Source organism: Oryx dammah, unplaced genomic scaffold, assembly GCF_014754425.2.
Source record: "Oryx dammah isolate SB20612 unplaced genomic scaffold, SCBI_Odam_1.1 HiC_scaffold_2, whole genome shotgun sequence".
NCBI classification, from domain to species: domain Eukaryota; kingdom Metazoa; phylum Chordata; class Mammalia; order Artiodactyla; family Bovidae; genus Oryx; species Oryx dammah.
In genome coordinates, this window is record NW_024070186.1 from 190,580,443 (window position 1) to 190,597,587 (window position 17,145).

General features: G+C 46.2%; 1 protein-coding gene across 1 annotated transcript in view; it reads left to right on the forward strand.

Moving 5' to 3' along the window:
* BAZ1B (bromodomain adjacent to zinc finger domain 1B) overlaps window positions 1–16,630 on the forward strand; it is a 53,643-nt gene extending 37,013 nt beyond the window's left edge. The window contains exons 13-19 of the mRNA XM_040261164.1: window positions 1,426–1,608; window positions 7,392–7,539; window positions 8,569–8,716; window positions 10,514–10,626; window positions 12,868–13,013; window positions 14,137–14,240; window positions 14,495–16,630. Coding sequence (XP_040117098.1) covers window positions 1,426–1,608; window positions 7,392–7,539; window positions 8,569–8,716; window positions 10,514–10,626; window positions 12,868–13,013; window positions 14,137–14,240; window positions 14,495–14,852 — 1,200 coding nt within the window. The 3' untranslated portion in view covers window positions 14,853–16,630. The remainder of the gene's footprint in view (window positions 1–1,425; window positions 1,609–7,391; window positions 7,540–8,568; window positions 8,717–10,513; window positions 10,627–12,867; window positions 13,014–14,136; window positions 14,241–14,494) is intronic.
* The last annotated feature ends 515 nt before the right edge of the window (window positions 16,631–17,145 follow it).

Here is a 17,145-nt window from a genome sequence, read left to right on the forward strand (position 1 = left end):
CAGAAGGACCCTAAAGTGTTACAGGTGACCCAGTTCAAGAGATACCGTGTCTCACATTAGATAAGTTTAGGTATCGAAGCTGGAGAAAAGATTGGAAAACACTGTCCATCAGTTATTGCTATGGGGCTTCCCTGGTGGCTCAGATGGTAAAGAATCTGCCTGCAATGCAGGAGACCCAGGTTCTATCCCTGGGTTGGGAAGATCTCTTGGAGAAGGGCATTGCTACCCACTCCAGTATTCTTGCCTGGAGAATTTCATGGACACAGGAGCCTGACAGGCTAATTTTTGTGTTAATTTTAAATAAGGAAGTCTACATAATTCCAAACATCAGTATTGGTGAGACTTTTCAAATTGTTCATATGCATTATATGTGTTAACAGTTATATGATTTTTATGAGCAGTTGGGGATCCCCCTGTCCCCCCCCCCCCCGTTTTTTCTCTTTTATAGGAACTTTCCATTTCTTTTAGTCTTTGTATCACTTTGGTGTACATAATAAGCTGTGGAGTTGATATGGTAAATATTTTATTGTCAGGCTTCTGTTTTTTTCTTTGCTATTTGAATCAGCAAATCATACATCATCTTATATATGTAACTTTTTTTTTTCCATTAGTTCTGTTATGAGTTCTTGGTACATTCCCTGGGGAAAAGGATTGAAACATATTTATTGTTCAAATTTGTTTTTGTTTTTAATAGGAATTATTCAACCAAAAGGACTCTGCCAGTTTCAAATATTGTAATTGCTTTTTTATTTAGCAAGTATTTATCAGTTGCCTACTTTGTGCCGAACCCAGACCCATACCTTGTTAACATTGGATTATCATCATTCTTCTCTCTTCATACTGTTCATGGGGTTCTCAAGGCAAGAAGACTGAAGTGGTTTGCCAGTCCCTTCTCCAATGGACCATATTTTGATTCTCTTTGTAGTTATAAGAGGGTACTTTTAAATTAGCATATATTGTGGGACTGAGAAGGTAGAACATAATTTGGATCAAAGTGATCTAGGTTGTATTTCTCTATTCATAAAATCAATGTGAGGCTTCAGTGAGATCATAATCTAAAATGTATTAGTGGCTTATAGTTTGCAAGCTAGTAGGTTGGTAAATTTTTACTTTGCTTCTGTTTTTCTTTGCCTTGAGACTGTCATTTGTACTTAGTAGGCACTAGGTTGCTGAGTGAATGAATGAGCTCAGTAACTTCCTTAAGTAGAGCAAGTTCCAGCATCTCATGGGTCCCTTCATCAGGGATGTCCAAGTAGTCTGGCTGCTTTCAAATGTATAAGCCTTCCGTTTAACTGAGGCACCCAGTTAAATTAATGTTAAGTGACCAATTTCGGTTTAGGTTGATTTGAATTTAATTGAGGATAGACTGCTTTCATCTTTCTCTTGGCCTTTTACTCAGTCTAGTTTTGAAATCGTTTTTTGTAGGTGATCTCACTAGAGAAACTGAAGGATTTTGGTGAATGTGTGATTGCCCTTCAAGCCAGTGTCATAAAGAAGTTTCTCCAAGGCTTCATGGCTCCCAAGCAGAAGAGAAGAAAACTCCAAAGCGAAGATTCAGCCAAGACTGAAGAGGTGGATGAAGAGAAAAAAATGGCAGAGGAAGCAAAGGTATTTTAGCTAATGATGATGTCGTTTCATGACTGTAGAAGTATGTAATCTGCTGTTAAAATAATCTAACCCTGTGCTTTATAGCTGCATAAGCACTGTTCCCTGAACCAGTGTCTGATCTTTATCCCTTTCTCCAAATGTTGTTTTCAAACTGGTCTGTGGAGCACAGCCCTGCCTACAGTGCTGGATACGGTGTTAGACCCTCCCCCCAACCCCCCGACACACACACCTTTTACCTTTACCAAAGCAAATTCCCTTTTTAAAAAGGTGTTTGTGTGTGTGCGCTCAGTCGTGTGTGACTCTTTGCGACCTCATGGACTGCAGCCTTCTAGGCTCCTCTGTCCATGGGATTTCCCAAGCAATTTCCTCCTCCAGGGGACCTTCCTGACCCAGAGATAAAACTCATATCTTCCGTGTGTCCTGCATTGGCAAATGGACTCTTTACCACTGAGCCATTTGGGAAGCCCTTTTTTGAAGGGTGGTGGTTTTTAATGTTTTTTAAATTGTAAAATATACACAATGAACAGCTTTGCCGTTTTCACATGTAATCTGTGTCATTAAGTACATTCACATTGTTCTGCAATATTACCACCATCTGTCCCCAGACTTTTTCTTATCTTCCCAAACTGAAACTGCCCATTGAACACTAAGCTACCCACTTCATCCTTCCCCCAAGTCCCTGGCAGCTGTCATTTTCTTTCTGTGTCTGTGAATTTGAGTACTCTAGGTATCTCATATAAGTGGAAGCATACAATATTTGTCCTTTTGTGACTGGTTTATTTAACTTCTTCAAAGTTATCTGAGTTGTAGCATGTGCCAGAATTTCCTTCTTTTTATAAGACTAAGTAATATTTCATTGTGTGTATAGACCGCATTGTGCTTATTGGTCCATCAATGGATGCTTGAGTCACTTCCACCTTTTGACTATTGTGAATAATGCTGCTGTGGGCCTTTAGAGCTTGTTTGGAGGTTCTGTTCAGGGAACACAACTACTTGTGCATATTGGGCAAAGAAAGCTCCTCCTCTATCAAGGAAGATTGTCTTCTTTGACCAAGCTTGAAGCAAGTGGCAGGGAGAGAGGAGGGGAGGGAGAAAAGTGAAAACAAGGGAAAGTATTCCACTGGATAATGGCTGGGACTGGCTTGCTTCTGCCGGTCACACTGTACAGTGTGAGGGTTTTGGTGATACGCAGAAGCCAGAAGTCCTTGCCCTCAAGAACTGTGTGAGAGATGCTTAGAGCAGTGTGACAGATGTGGAGGAAGGCCAGTCCATGGCTCGCCTGTGAGGGATCCAGGGGCCACTTAACACTTGTTAGCTGGATTTTAAAGAACAAATAGAAATTAATTAGGCTGTGGAGAGGGGTGGGCGCAGTGTTAGTCTGAGCTGGAGTTGCCTCTCATCACTGACACTGGTCCTTGTTTCGTCCTCTGAGTTGACCTGGAATGCGTTTGCTCTCTGAAGCTCTTCTGGGAGTTGTACACAGTTGTCATGCTCCCCCCAAGTTTCTTCGTAAGACTGAGGGCAATGTATGATACAAGAAACATTTTAGGTGAGAGGTGAGCAGAGAACTAAGATTAGATAAAGTGAACTAAGTTAGATAAACTTTTAACTATTAATTCATGACATAGACGCAGCTTTCACACACATGTCATTGTCTTACAGGAATACAGCATCCAGGTAACCTCTAGGTGAAATAAGACATCAGACAGTTCATACTCTCCTTTGCTAAATCTCTTCTCATTAGGTGTACATTCAGCGTTGCTGAATGCTTCATGGGTTTTGTTTTTAACCCAGTTCTATTCAGAACAGTCTCTCCTTGATGTGATCTTTCCTTGCCATTCCTTTACTCATGTTATTTTCTTCTCATTGGGAACTAGTAGCTATATAGCGTTCTCATTAAGTTCCTTTTTAGTATTCAACCCCATAGTGAAGTAACCTCTTTTCAGTTTGTCATATGAGACGATTCTTAGCTTGTTTGGGGAGGAAAATATGAGCACTTTTTTTAACCTTGGGGCCCAGACACATAGCACACAAATGGAAAACATGGAGGAGTTTCTTGGAAAATCAATTAGGTTGCCGACTAAGTAGTTCAACAATGTTCTCCATTAAAATGGCATTATGCCCTGCAGTTCCCCACCGAAGGTCAGCCTTGCCACAGCTCTGAAATTTTCCACTGTCCTTTGCTTTGAAGGTTTCCACTTAGCACGGGCCAGGGTTTTTCAGCTGGCACTAGGCTGTTGCATTGAGCTAATGTCAGTTTCTAATCTGTGCTTCAGTTTTCCTATTTGTGAAAGTAGATTATCTCTTAAATCCCTTCATGTTGTAGTCAATTATTTCAATTATTTAATGTTTATTTCATTTTCTTGCGTTTAGTGGGAAAGATGTTTTATAGTTGGGCGAAATCCTGGGTTCTGTTAGGCTCTCTGTTTACTTTGGATACATTTGTCTTGACAAGTCGGTTATCTGTTTTTCCATTATAAACATTCTTTTTTGGAGGAATATGGTCTGATGCCTCTTCTTGTCAAAATATGATGTCTTTTTAGTGTTAGGTAAAGGGAATTAATGGTGGCTTGCCCATAAGCTGGCTTCCCCTTAATTTTGTTGTATACACTTCTGCTCTTTCTAACTAGGGCCCAGCTTGATTTAAATATGTTAGCGAATTTGACTTTTTCATCAGAATAGTGTGTCTGGCTTCCTGGCAGTACTGCAAGACAGGATTTACTTGATGGTACTGTGTTGACTATAAAAACTTTATCTGGCTGCTGTTGATCTGTTTTTAAGTCTTGGATAATGTGGTTTTTTCTTTTTTTTAATGTTCTAGACTGTTTGGAATTTTGTGCAATGGGAGGAGACTAAGATGTTCTTTAAAATGTTGAGTGCCAGTTGTTTTTGTTCTTGAAATTAGAGGCTGGTTGGAGACAAGGCCTTTGATGCCAACAAAGGTCCGTCTAGTCAAGGCTATGGTTTTTCTAGTAGTCATGTATGGATGTGGGAGTTGGACTGTAAAGAAAACTGAGCACCAAATAATTGATGCTTTTGAACTGTGATGTTGAAGACTCTTGAGAGTCCCTTGGACTGTAAGGAGATCCAACCAGTCAATCCTAAAGGAAATCAGTCCTGAATGTTCATTGGAAGGACTGAGGCTGAAGCTGAAACTCTAATACTTTGGCCACCTGATGCAAATCACTGAGTCATTGGAAAAGACCCTGATGCTGGGAAAGATTGAAGGCAGGAGGCAAAGGGGATGACAGAGGATAAGATGGTTGGATGGCATCACTGACTCGTTGGACATGAGTTTGAGCAAGCTCCAGGAGTTGGTGATGGACACGGAAGCCTGGCATGCTGCAGTCCCTGGGGTCGCAAAGAGTCAGATATGACTGAGCGGCTGAACTGAACTAAACTTGAGACAAGGCTGGTCTGGATGAATAACACAGTGGGCAAAACAAGAGCGCCGGATTGGGGATCAGGAGACCTGGCCCAGATTGCTGAGATCTTGAACGAACTTTCTTTTCACGAAAAATAAAAAATGAACATTTATACAAATGTACACAAACATTCATAGCAGTCTTACTCAGAATTATCAGAAAGTGGAAGCAATCCAAGTGTTTGCCATCTGATGAATGGATAAACAACATGGATGTATTACTCCGCAATTTAAGTGGAATGAAGTACTGTTACATGCTGGGATGTGGATGAAGCTAGAAAACATGCTCAATTAAAGAAGCCAGTCACAAAAGGCCACATGTTGTGTGAAACATCAGAATAGTTAAATCTATAAAGCAGAGGAAGATTGTGGTTGCCTCGGGCTGAGGAAGTGGTGGGATAGGGTAGGGAATTGTGGGTTAGGGTTGGGATAGGAAATGGGCAAGTCTTTCTTGGGTGATAAAAATGTTCTAAAATTAAGACTATGTTGATAGTTGTAAACCTCTGCAAATATGTGAAAAGCCACTGACTATACATTTAATAGGGGAACTTATTAATATGTATCTCAAATCTGATTTTAAAATGAGGTTTAAATAAGCTTATTCTCAAGGTCTCTTCCAGTGTTTTGGTTTGTTTGTTTTAATGAGGCCACATGTGCTAGGGGCTCAGATTTTGTAATTTATAGGAAATGTTTTTTAAATGTTGATAACTTGTGTCCATCTGACCACTAGAGGACACCAAAGCCCATTTTAGCTGTTCCCTGGCTGTTCTCAGTAACACTCTTTTAGGAACTGAACCTAAGATTCTTAAATTTATATTCCATTGAATGAAGAAGATTTAAGTTTTATTACAGTAGGAGACTCTCTGGTACCGCACGTCAGCTCTCATTACATTAGGGTTGAAGACCAGCGAGGCAGCCATGATTGTATATCTTACATCCTCCTGAGGCACTCTGAAAAGGGAAGGAAGGAAATTGTATTTCTGAGGCAGATGTTGAAATATCTGCATTGCAAGTTGGAGTAAGGAATGAGTCAGTTTCCACTAGAACTTGAGCAGCCTCTTAAATAGATATTTTTGGTGTGTTTGTGTTACTTACCCTTGTTGTTCATAAACTTACACACACAAGGCTCTTGGTTTCTGTAAGAAAAAGACAGCCTTTGTTCCCCCTCCGTCCTCCTCCACACCAGGGTTGCAGAAGTAGCTCAACTGTCTTTTTCCCTCGGCAGCTCTGTTTTAAGCCTATGGCCTTCCGTGAAAAGGCCATATGGGCTTTTTTACAGGAGGGAGACTATTCCTTGAAATAGGCCTTTTTGCTTAGGACAGGGCAGTAAAACCCAGCAGGGGTGGTGTCGGTCAGCTGGAGCTAGCCAGGCTGTAAAAGTAGCCGGCAGGTCTGCCTTTGGTTCAGTCATGACTGATAGCGGGATGACTTCCGCGAGGCTCTCGGCTCCTGGTGGACTGCCAAAGCATCACCTTGTCCAGCTCCTGTGTTGTCTGACTGTTGAGGATGATGCCCTCTATCATGCCATTTAATTGTTTAAGCTTTATAAGTGCCTTGAAAGTGTCCGCAAACAAATCACCTTTCAATTAATAAAACAGCAATACAAATACATGAGTTATTCTAAAATGGTGTTTTTGTTCTGCCTCAGAATGTGTGTATTATTGAGATGGTTGAAAATTTTTAATTGTATTTTTCTCCTTCACAACCCTTTTGCTAATTCTAAATTAATTTCCTTTTCTGATGATGGCGGGAGACAGTGTAACTGCCCAGAATGAAACCAGGCCAACCTCCAGCATGTCACAGTTGTCACTTCAGTTAGAAGCGGGTGAGCAAGTCAAGGGAAATGCCACATGCCTGCGCCTCACACTTTTTAAGGGCTGTAGAACAATTCGTAATACGCTAGTATTTCTAGGCCCTGTTATCTGGGATTGGGGCACATACTGGTGCAGAAACTGATACTCTTGTTGACCACAGTTTTGTTAGCTCCATGACATTGCTGCATACTAGCATTATTTACACAGTATAGTGTTTCTGCTTTTAAATGACACTGAGTCTTTAAGTGGATTTCACTGGAAGAGACTTGTCTCTAGTCACCCGCCTCCCCCCGGCCCCCGCCACCAAATTCTTTGTGTGCCCTTTGGCAGCTTTTTTGCACCCTTTAAGGCCTTGGTTTCTTCTGTAAGATGAATGGGTTAGACCAGAGGGGCTCTAGAAGGTGAGTATACTCAGGATTCTCTCATATCTTTACCTGGTACTATTCCTCTCTCAGTGTATACTCTGTCAATATGATGTGAAAGGTCCACATTCTGTGTCTTTGCGGTCATTATAGTAATGCTGGCCTGCTTTGGTCTCTGTTTAGGTCGCATCTGCTCTGGAAAAATGGAAGACAGCTATCCGCGAGGCTCAGACTTTTTCCAGAATGCATGTTCTACTTGGGATGCTTGATGCCTGTATCAAATGGGATATGTCAGCTGAAAATGCTCGATGCAAAGTTTGTCGAAAAAAAGGTATATTTAAGTCAGAAAGAAAGGTATATTTAAGTCAGAGTGGCTTATCTGAGTGTATTAGGCACGTGGACTTCCAAGTTCTTTTCTCCCCTAGAGAGTTCTGTCCACACAGCTTTTAGATGTGGGGGACAGATTTCACCTTATGAGAGTCCATAAAATGCTGGTCTTTAAAGTCGCATGCCCACAAATCAGAGCAGGCCCTTTGTGCCTCAGTTTTGAGTATAAAATAAGAACAGTTGATCTTGCCAAGCTTTAAGTTTTCTCCAGGGAGCAAAATTAGTTTAACCCAAATTTAAACTCTGAATTTTACTCTGCTGTGGTGCTGCCAGTAGAGGGCAGTATTTGGATGCTATGGAGAAGGAAGTTTGGACTTTTCTGTTTTGGAATCCTACAGAAGGAAGCATGTGGGACTGTTTAGTGCTGGGGCTTTTAGGAGCCCCATTATGTTCTAAAAGCCCCTCAGAGATTGACTTCTCAGTGTCTTAAGCTGTTGTGTGACAGGTTAGGATATACTTTCCAAGGATGAAAAGACCTCTCTAAAGTCATTTAGTTGCTCTAAAAACTGAAGGTTGGAGAGGGGAAACGATCATTTAAATTGGTTTGGTGTATTTTCAAATGTAAGGAAACCAAACCATAATAGATATGAATTGGGACGCATTTGTCTGGTCGGGACAGAGGAAGGAGGGCAGAAAGGTATACTTTGTTGGGGGTTCATTTCTTAGTGGGAGAGGGGCAGGGAAATCTCCTGCCGGAGCTTGAGTTTCTGCTGCCTCCTAGTGCATGTTAACCGTCTCGTCTGGCCCTGAGTCAATTTGGGGATGTAAGTTAGAAGCCCCAAACCCTAAATTACTTGTAGTCTAGTTAATACTGCATTTGTTTTCAGAAGATGACTGCGCTCTTTAAAATGGGGCCACACTGCACTGGGAAGTTTTTTCTTCTGTGGGGTTGATTGAGGCTGGCAGCTCCTTCTTACAAGTCACTGACTGTGGCCATGCTCCCACCATGCTGTACATGTTTATCTCCTTGCAGGTGAGGATGACAAGCTGATCTTATGTGACGAGTGTAATAAAGCCTTCCACCTGTTCTGTCTGAGGCCGGCCCTCTATGAAGTACCAGATGGTGAGTGGCAGTGCCCAGCTTGCCAGCCTGCTACTGCCAGGCGCAACTCCCGTGGCAGGTGAGAATTTCTTCTTCTTTTAAAAACAAATAAATTGATAAGTAGCTGTTGTACTTGAGCTTCAGTTATTCAAACTGAATGATGCTGGGGAGCTTTAAGTTCATCTTTTGTGTGCCGAGCCCCCTTATTTAAGGTACTGCAGTGGGCGGGGGAGTGGTGCTCAGAGGGCTCCGATTTAATTTAATTTTATCTTATTGTTGACATTTCTAGTTTTCATTACCAGCCATGTTTTATATTTTCTTGGTCATCCCTTCATTTCAAATAACATATCTCCCTCTGTGTTTTACTTCCACTTTGCCCACTTCTTAATTTCTGATGACTTCTGCAGCCACCTGCTGCTAAAAATCATGAAACTCATTACTTTCCTTATCTGTGCCTACTCTTTTCCTTCCTTAGCGTGGTTAGAATTTTGGTGTCAGCTTGGTCATCTTCCTCTCCCTTGTCTCTGCATTGCCAAATGTTAGCAGTTCAGTGTCTAGATGTCTGCAAGTCAGCTTCCTGCTGTCATACAGCCCTCCTGCATCACTCCTCTGGCCTCCTCCAGGGGCTTCTCAACTCGACCTCATATTTTCCTCCCTCTTCTCCTTCCAGCTTTGTGGTGATACCAGAATGGTTTACAAGACAAGAGGTTTGCTTATGTCACTATCCTCTTGAAACACTGTGGTCTCCCCACTGCCTCTAGAATGAAGTCCCTGGACTAACTTTTGAGACTCTTCTTACACAGCACTAGCTTATGATTTTATGAACCCTTGTTCCCGTCTTATGTGCTTGTTACAGACTGTGTATCGGGCATCCTTGCCTCTGGTGTTTTCTTCCCAGTGGGCATATTCCCTGGCCCCAGAACTCCTACCTGGCTAAACTGCCTGCCGTCTACCTAAAGTTGCACTGCTTTCTGGAAGCATCCTCAGGATTATTCCTTCTCTGTGCTCCAGCTCGGCTTCTGATGTCTGTAAAGTGGAATACGATTGCATCTCACCTTTTTGTTCAGTTTCTCCCCAGCTCGCTGTCTTCCCTGGGGTCGTTCCTGCCCTGAGAGTAGAGGTGGAGCTTTGCCCTTCACCCTCACCCATGAGGCCGGCCACAGGGCCTTGTAGAGCAGACGCCTGGCACTTGCCAAAGTTAATACCGTTGTTTTCCACGTTGAAATTTGAAGTTGTAAAAGAGCAACATGTAGGCACTCTGGCTTGGTGTCTCTTTGAAAGGACAGAGCTGTTTGATCCCAGCCCTGCCTAACAGCATTACTCGGTTATTTCTCACTCCATTCCAGCTACACTTAGAGAGGGGAGGCTGCCGCTTGGAATCGGTGGGGCTTTGGACCAGCTGTTCTGAGCTGGGATTACCAGTGCTTTGATGTTACGGTCATCTGCAAGCTGTTTCAGCTCCTGGAAGGGGGCATCCAGGTGGAGTAACACCTGTCTGGGCTGTTTATCCTTTCAGTCCGCCCCAGCATTTGGGACAGCTTTTATACCTGAAATGTTACATTATCTGGCTGTTTTTGTGAGACAAAAGGAATGGTTTTGTGTGTTCAGGGGTGGGGTTGCATTTGGGTCTTGGTTTTCTGTTGCCATTCGTGTTTCAGCCACCGTGTTTGGGGCCTGGCAGAGGAGACATGCGGTTAAAGCTTAGGTTTTCATTGTGCTTCCTGTGTCCTGGCCTTGATTCAGTTTCCCTCCCCTTATCGTGAAATCTGTCTAGTCCGTGAAGAGGGAAAGGTTGCCATAATTGATGTGGGACTTTACCTGTCTTTGGACCACTTTGGCCTGGATCCATGGTCTCTACAAGTATTTTCTCCCACAGGAATTACACTGAAGAGTCTGCCTCTGAGGATAGCGAAGATGACGAGAGCAATGAAGAGGAAGAAGAGGAGGAGGAGGAAGAGGAAGAGGATTATGAGGTGGCTGGTTTGCGATGTGAGTCTTCGGTTTGCTTTCGTAGTTAACCTCACTGTCTTTTCAGCTGACCTGGCAAGACTGGGTTGGCAAGAGATGCCCAACACCAGCGTGCCATTTTCCATGTTGTGGCAGTGGGCTGACTCTGCTGCCGTAGTTTAAATTGGTTTTCAAGATGCCAGTTAACTACCTGCCTAGTAGGAGGTTGGGTGGCTTGGTATCAGAACATCAAATTGTGGCCAGGCCACTTGGTCCACGATCTCGTGGAATTCCAGGCCCCAGGTGTGTTTGTGATAGGTCTGCTGGTTCTGAGCCCCTCCGTGTAGGGCTGCGGTAACGAGGGCCCAGGCCCACTGCTGTCCCTTGCATTTTTCTGGCCTCTGGTGCAGTGTTCCTTTGAGAGAAGTTATTTTTTCTCTGGTTACAGTGATTTTTCTCTTCCCAGTAGTGTGTAGGGCTACAGGTTTGCTAGTCTAAAGAGGAGATGTTCCCCCATGGATTGGGCATAGTTGTTAGGAAGTTCAGATCTGTTTCTCACTAGATGTCAGCAGGGAGAAGGTCTCATCGCTCACCCTCACCTTGTCAACTCATTCTCTCACGTTCATTTTTCATGAGGCTTTGAGTGTTGGTTGTTTTTATTCATTAAACCATTAAGTCCTACAGTCTAACCTTTTAACAGGCAGCCTTTCCTGCAAAATATACCTTTCTTTGTAGGTTAATACAGCTACAAGATTCTGATGAGGTTTTGAAGAGAGGAACAGTTCCCATGATCACACTTGGCGCTGGGAGAGAGGGCTTGCGTGCTGGACCCAGTCCTTACTGTATCAGTGCTGCCGAAACCTGAGGGCTCTGGGCTTGTGCCCCTGATCTCCGTCTCCCCAACACTGCAGGGGGTGGGTCTGGGACACCTGCGTTCCTCTCGTTCCTCTAGGGCTCCTCTTGTTTGTTCACAAGGCATGACTTTTCAGGTATCTGAGGGAAGGAAACTGGGAGTCTGTGAGCTTGTGTTACACACAGATTGCCGAGGACTGCCCAGGTCATGATCTGGATACTTCATTGTCTGTGAATGGATTCTGGATGTAACCATGTACTGATTTTGTTTAGTTTCCAAGTAATGGTTTCCTTCCACTTTGAAGTTATTGCTCTTTCCAAGGACTTGTTCACTCTCCAGGTTTCTAGGACCTCGTCTACTGAAAGGATCCAGGAAGTTTTTGGTGCTTCAGAGCCTCTTGCCTGCTCTGCCTTTTAGGGCACAAAGATGTGGTTCCCTAGTGCAGTTCAAAGCCCTGGGCTGCTGGCTGTTCCATGTATCCTGTGTTTCATCCTTGGCATTAGCTTCTTCCTCTGTTCCTGGCCCAGTCTCAGAACTTAGAAAACCTAAGATGATTGATGAAGTGTCCTCTTGGTCTAGAAGGAGAATATCAAACATAGATCATTGATTCTCTGCATCACCGCCTCTGTGTGCCCCTAACTCTGGTCCAGGGCCCCTCCCCATTTTCCAGGAAGTGTTTGCTTAGATGAGCAGCCTTGAGCTAACCTTGACGGGGCTTTGTTTCTCGGGGAAATGTTGAGAGATGCTGGCCACTCTGACATTGAGCGCCTGTTGTAAACTGAGAAACAGGCCGTCTTGTGCCTTTGTGTTGCTCTTCTCTCTTGGGGGCTCCTGGGCAGGGCTCTGGTGGAAGTGGCCTGGCCTACTATTGTCTGTGCTTTTTAGAAATCAAAGCCTTAAGTTGGATTCAGTGAGGAAGACTTCACATAGGTATCAGCTTTTCGCTGAGCAGACTGTGGTGGTGAGTATAGGATAACTCTGGGAATTAGGAGACAGGATCTGTTCCACACTCAGATTCCCTCTCTCATGTAAATACATGCGTTCTCAGGCTGAGCTTGGGCTGAAGGACAGGCAGACCCATCAGCAAATGGCCTTGTCTCCCGAGTGAATCAGTTTACAGTTGACTCCTGCCAGCCCTCGTTCCCTGTGGTTGGGGTGGGGACAGAGGGTGCGTGTACCAAAGGAACTGGCTTTCTAAAGAGACTCTTCAGAGGTCTTGGGCAGTTGATGAAAGATATCCACCCATTCATCATGTGCTGCCACTGCCCTTGATATTCCCTGTGAGGTCAGAGAGCAGGAAACGGACGGCACGAGCCCCACCCCCGCCAACCTGAGGGGTTCACCGCTCTGCTCATCCAGAGCATCACCCCTTCCGTGGGCATGCTCCCTTCATCCTCAGTTCTTCTCTGAATGCATGTGTTTAATTTCAGTGAGACCGCGCAAGACTGTCCGGGGCAAGCAGGGCGTCCTCCCCGCTACAGCACGACCCGGCCGACGGCCAGGCAAGAAGCCGCATCCCGCCAGGAGGGCTCGGCCGAAGGCTCCACCTGCAGATGACACGGAGGTGGACGAGCTGGTAAGAATCATTCTTCCTCCGCGCTCTAGTGTCTCGGGCTCGTACCCCCGCACTCCAGCATCAGGAATTCACCAGGCAACAGGTGGAGCCGCCCCTCTGCTCCCTCCCCTGCCCCCCACTTTGGAGACTGATAAGGCAGATGGATGGGCCTGTAGGCAGACGGGGCAGCAGGCCCCCGGGAGCAGCTATGCCCGGCATTCCACTGCTGCAGCCTGCAAACATCTCCTCTAGTTAACAGGCAGCCTGTGACTCGTTAAGGACTTTAAAATAGTATCCATGTGTCTCCCCGGGCTCAGCGGGGCTGGGTCTCTGTGGTGGGAATGTCAGCAATGTCGGAGCCTCGCTCACTCGGGGCTTTTGCCGACAGTTGTCATGGAAGGGACGCACCCTCCCCTCCGCTCCTCAGCCAGTGTGATCTTAGCAGTCTTGCTTTGGATTTCACTTGAGTTTTAAAGAACAAAAAGCTTGACAGATCAAATTGGAGTCAGATGTGGGCTGGGGGCGTTAAAGCAAGCCATCAGGACGCTCAGCGGGCACCCTGAGTGCCCTTCCTGTAAGCCTGGCCCTGAGCCCTTCAACTCTGCTCCTGGCTGCAAGTCACACCTATTCCCACCACCTTTCTCTTTAGCCTCTTAGCGGCTTCTCAGGGGAGAGCCCAGGACAATAACTGTACCTCTTACTTTTCTTCCCTCAGACACTCCCACCCCCATAAAATTGACTTCAGGTGGTCCCCATAACCCGCCTGGCATTCTGCAGTTGCTTGTTTAAACTCATCCACAGCGTGACTGTAAATCCCAGGTCCACCTGCTCTCAGAGGGCTAGCTTCCTGGGGACAGTGGCCCTCTCTAGCTGGCCCCGGCAGGACTGCTGGGACCCGGCCACTGCTGCCTGTTCTCTGCTTTGATCACTGTCCACCAGGGAGGAGGTGGGTAGGCTGATGCCCGCCACTCAGGGACCTCCCTGGATGGAGTCAGATGATCTTGACCATCTTCTCTGTTCCAAGAAGACAGCTAAACTTTGCTCTCTGCTTTAAGCAGATATAAAAACACTTTTTAAAGTGTCTTCTGTCCTGTCTACCCTGCCCTCAGACCTGCAGTAAAGTGTCTTCTTTCTTTGGCTCCAGGTACTTCAGACCAAACGGAGCTCCCGGAGGCAAAGCCTGGAACTGCAGAAGTGTGAAGAGATCCTCCACAAGATCGTGAAATACCGCTTCAGTTGGCCCTTCAGGTGAGCTTGGGCTCAGAGGAGAGGGCCAGCCTTGCAGCTGAGCCCCTGGGACATATCTCAGTGGCAGGCGGGGAAGTGAGCTTCCAGACTGGCGGAGTCCACTCTGAGCACAAGTGAACACCCCCGCTCTGCCTGCCTGCTGGTGGGCTGGGCTGGGCATTCTGGTGAGATGTGTGATGACATCCGTGGTTTGATAACCAGGTTTCTGTCTGGTTCAAGGCTGCGCTGACCTCTCCATTTGGTTCTTCTCCCAGGGAGCCCGTGACCAGAGATGAGGCTGAGGACTACTATGACATCATCACCCACCCCATGGACTTCCAGACAATGCAGAGCAAATGTTCCTGTGGGGGCTACCGCTCTGTGCAGGAGTTTCTTGCTGACGTGAAGCAAGTGTTTACCAACGCTGAGCTTTACAACTGCCGGGGCAGCCATGTGCTGAGCTGTATGGTGAAGACGGAACAGTGTCTGGTGGCTCTGTTGCATAAACACCTTCCTGGCCACCCGTATGTCCGTAGGAAACGCAAGAAGTTTCCCGACCGGCTTGCTGAAGATGAGGGGGACAGTGAGCCAGAGCCCGTTGGACAGTCCAGGGGACGAAGACAGAAGAAGTAGAGAGGCAGGGCCCTGGTAAGGGAGCTGAGGTCGGGGGGACTTGAGGGAGAGAGCGAGGGAGGGGGGAGGGAGGCGAGAGAGGAAGCTGGAGAAAACATGGATGGGAGGAGGTCAGGGGGAGCCCGCGAGTGCCTGTCACCTGAGCTCACACGCTCTCCAGAACTCTCCGTGGGCCTTAATCAAGCAGCGCACTTTGGAGAGCCTCTTGCTGGGTCGGTGGTCTTCATCCAGAAATGCTGTGGGGAGAGGTGGCTTAATCCCTCTTCATGAGGGTTTCCAGGAGGAGTCCAAGGCTTTTCTCGTGAACCCAATTCCTTTTCTTTCTTTGCTAAGGTACCTCCCACTTTGGCCACCACAGCAGTGCCAAGCCCTCTGGTCTCCGGGGGGGGGTTACTACATTATGTAGAAGGATGAAGGGTAATCAGGCCAGCTGGGGAGGTAGTGTCGGTTTTTTAAGTCTATATTTATACACAGTCCTGTTTCTTTAAGCCCGCCTGCCCTGCCTCTCAGGTGGCGGTATCAGTGAGTGCCACAGAGTTCTGGATTCACCAGCATCGGGAGACAGTTGTGGTCTGTTGAGTTGATCTTGGCAGAGTAAAGGGACATGTCCTACAGCCATTCCTGAGTACCCCTCCCCTTCTTTGTGACAGCTCTCTCCCCGCCCCTGGCCCCCTCAAACAAAACCTAAGGCACTTCACTCAGAGCCTGGAGCCCTGCTTGTAACCATGCGTATAACCTTTCCTTTGATGGGTCTGGCAGAGGGGTGTTGGAGCCCAGCCCACCCACACACCAGACAAGCTCTTAGGGGAGCAGAAGAAAAGCAGGAAGAATTTAAAATGTTTAATTTTTTTAAAATTGACTTTTCTAGTTATTAAAGGTTGCTTGTTTCAGCAGTGATATTGTATAAAGAACATCTTGTAAAAAGGTCTCTGTCATCTCGCTTTGGCACATGTACAGTACGATTTCTATGATAACGTGTTTGCTTTCCTTTGCCCAGCTGCTTCCCTCAGCCCGTCCTCTCTCCTCTAGAGCAGGTGGGCTGGGGCTCGGCGGGGCTGGCGGTGGGGACCACTGCTTGTGGACGGTCCCTCTGCTGCCCTGGTGGCTGCTTCCGCCGCCTCCGTGTGCAGTGCCCCTGCCGCGCTTCTCTGGCCTCAGACTCGGACCCCAAGAACCCAAGTCTCAGCGCTCAGTGTCGGGGGGCGGAGGTGGGGAGGGCTCTGTGGCCCTTCCCGCAGTGAGTCTAGCACTAGTCGTCACGTTTAGGCCAAGCTTTGTAGTCTTCTTTCCCTTTTATGGCATATTTTGATAAAAAATGCAGAACAGGGTTTAATTTTCTTTTCTGTCAACTTTGAATTTGGAAAACGTGAGCACCTAAGCGCTTCCGGACCGATTCAAATGAAGGGAAAAGAAGTCCACCAAGGGGACTGCAGCTTGCAGAACTAAAGCCTGTTAAAGTGAAACGTCAAGGTGTGGTCCCTATGCCCCGGTCGCCTCGGGGTTTGCCCCTGGGGCTGCCGGCTGGGCTCCCCTGGGCTTGGAGCTAGCACTGACATCACAGCATCACAGCCCCGTGCCAACACCGTCCCTGCCTCTTGCCCTGGAGCCAGTCTGTTTCTGTTAACAGTGAGAATTCTGTGTTCCCACTTCAGTGACACCTCAGTTACTTGTTGTTTTTTAAACTGTCTTTAAGGAGGAAGGGCCCCATTAAAAGGGTAAACTTGTAATAAATTGGACTTTCAAATAAACATTATGTACTTGTGTTTATAAAGAAGTGACAACTCTGGTGAATTTTTCTTTGTGCTCTTGGAGGTCTTAGTGGACAGTAGTATGTCCCGAGCGCATTTTCCCATGGACTCTTGGAGGCCGTTCTTCAGGAGAGGACCTCTGGCTTACGGTCTTTTTAACCATAGGTCAGATCCATCTACTGGATTTCTTTGCTTCCAGGACGGCGTTCTGGTGCCTTGGGTAATCGAAGCCGTGGCCTTCAAGCCTCTCCTGGCTTTGTCTCCATCTCAAACCCGCACCCCACCCCACCCAATTCTGTTGGAAACTCCTAGGAATTAGAAGAAACTAATTTTTTAAGGCTTCACTGTGGGAATTTGTGGTCCTTCAGGACTTAATTTTGGGGAAGCTTTGGATATTTTACAATAGTTTTCAAGGAAAACTTGAACCATGCACAGTGGAACTACGACAAATTCCCACCTACTCAGCTTCAGCAGTTCTGTGTGGCCAGTCTTGTTTTACTCATGCCTTTTATATTTTACGCTGGGAGTCTGTCTTTGGTCAGACT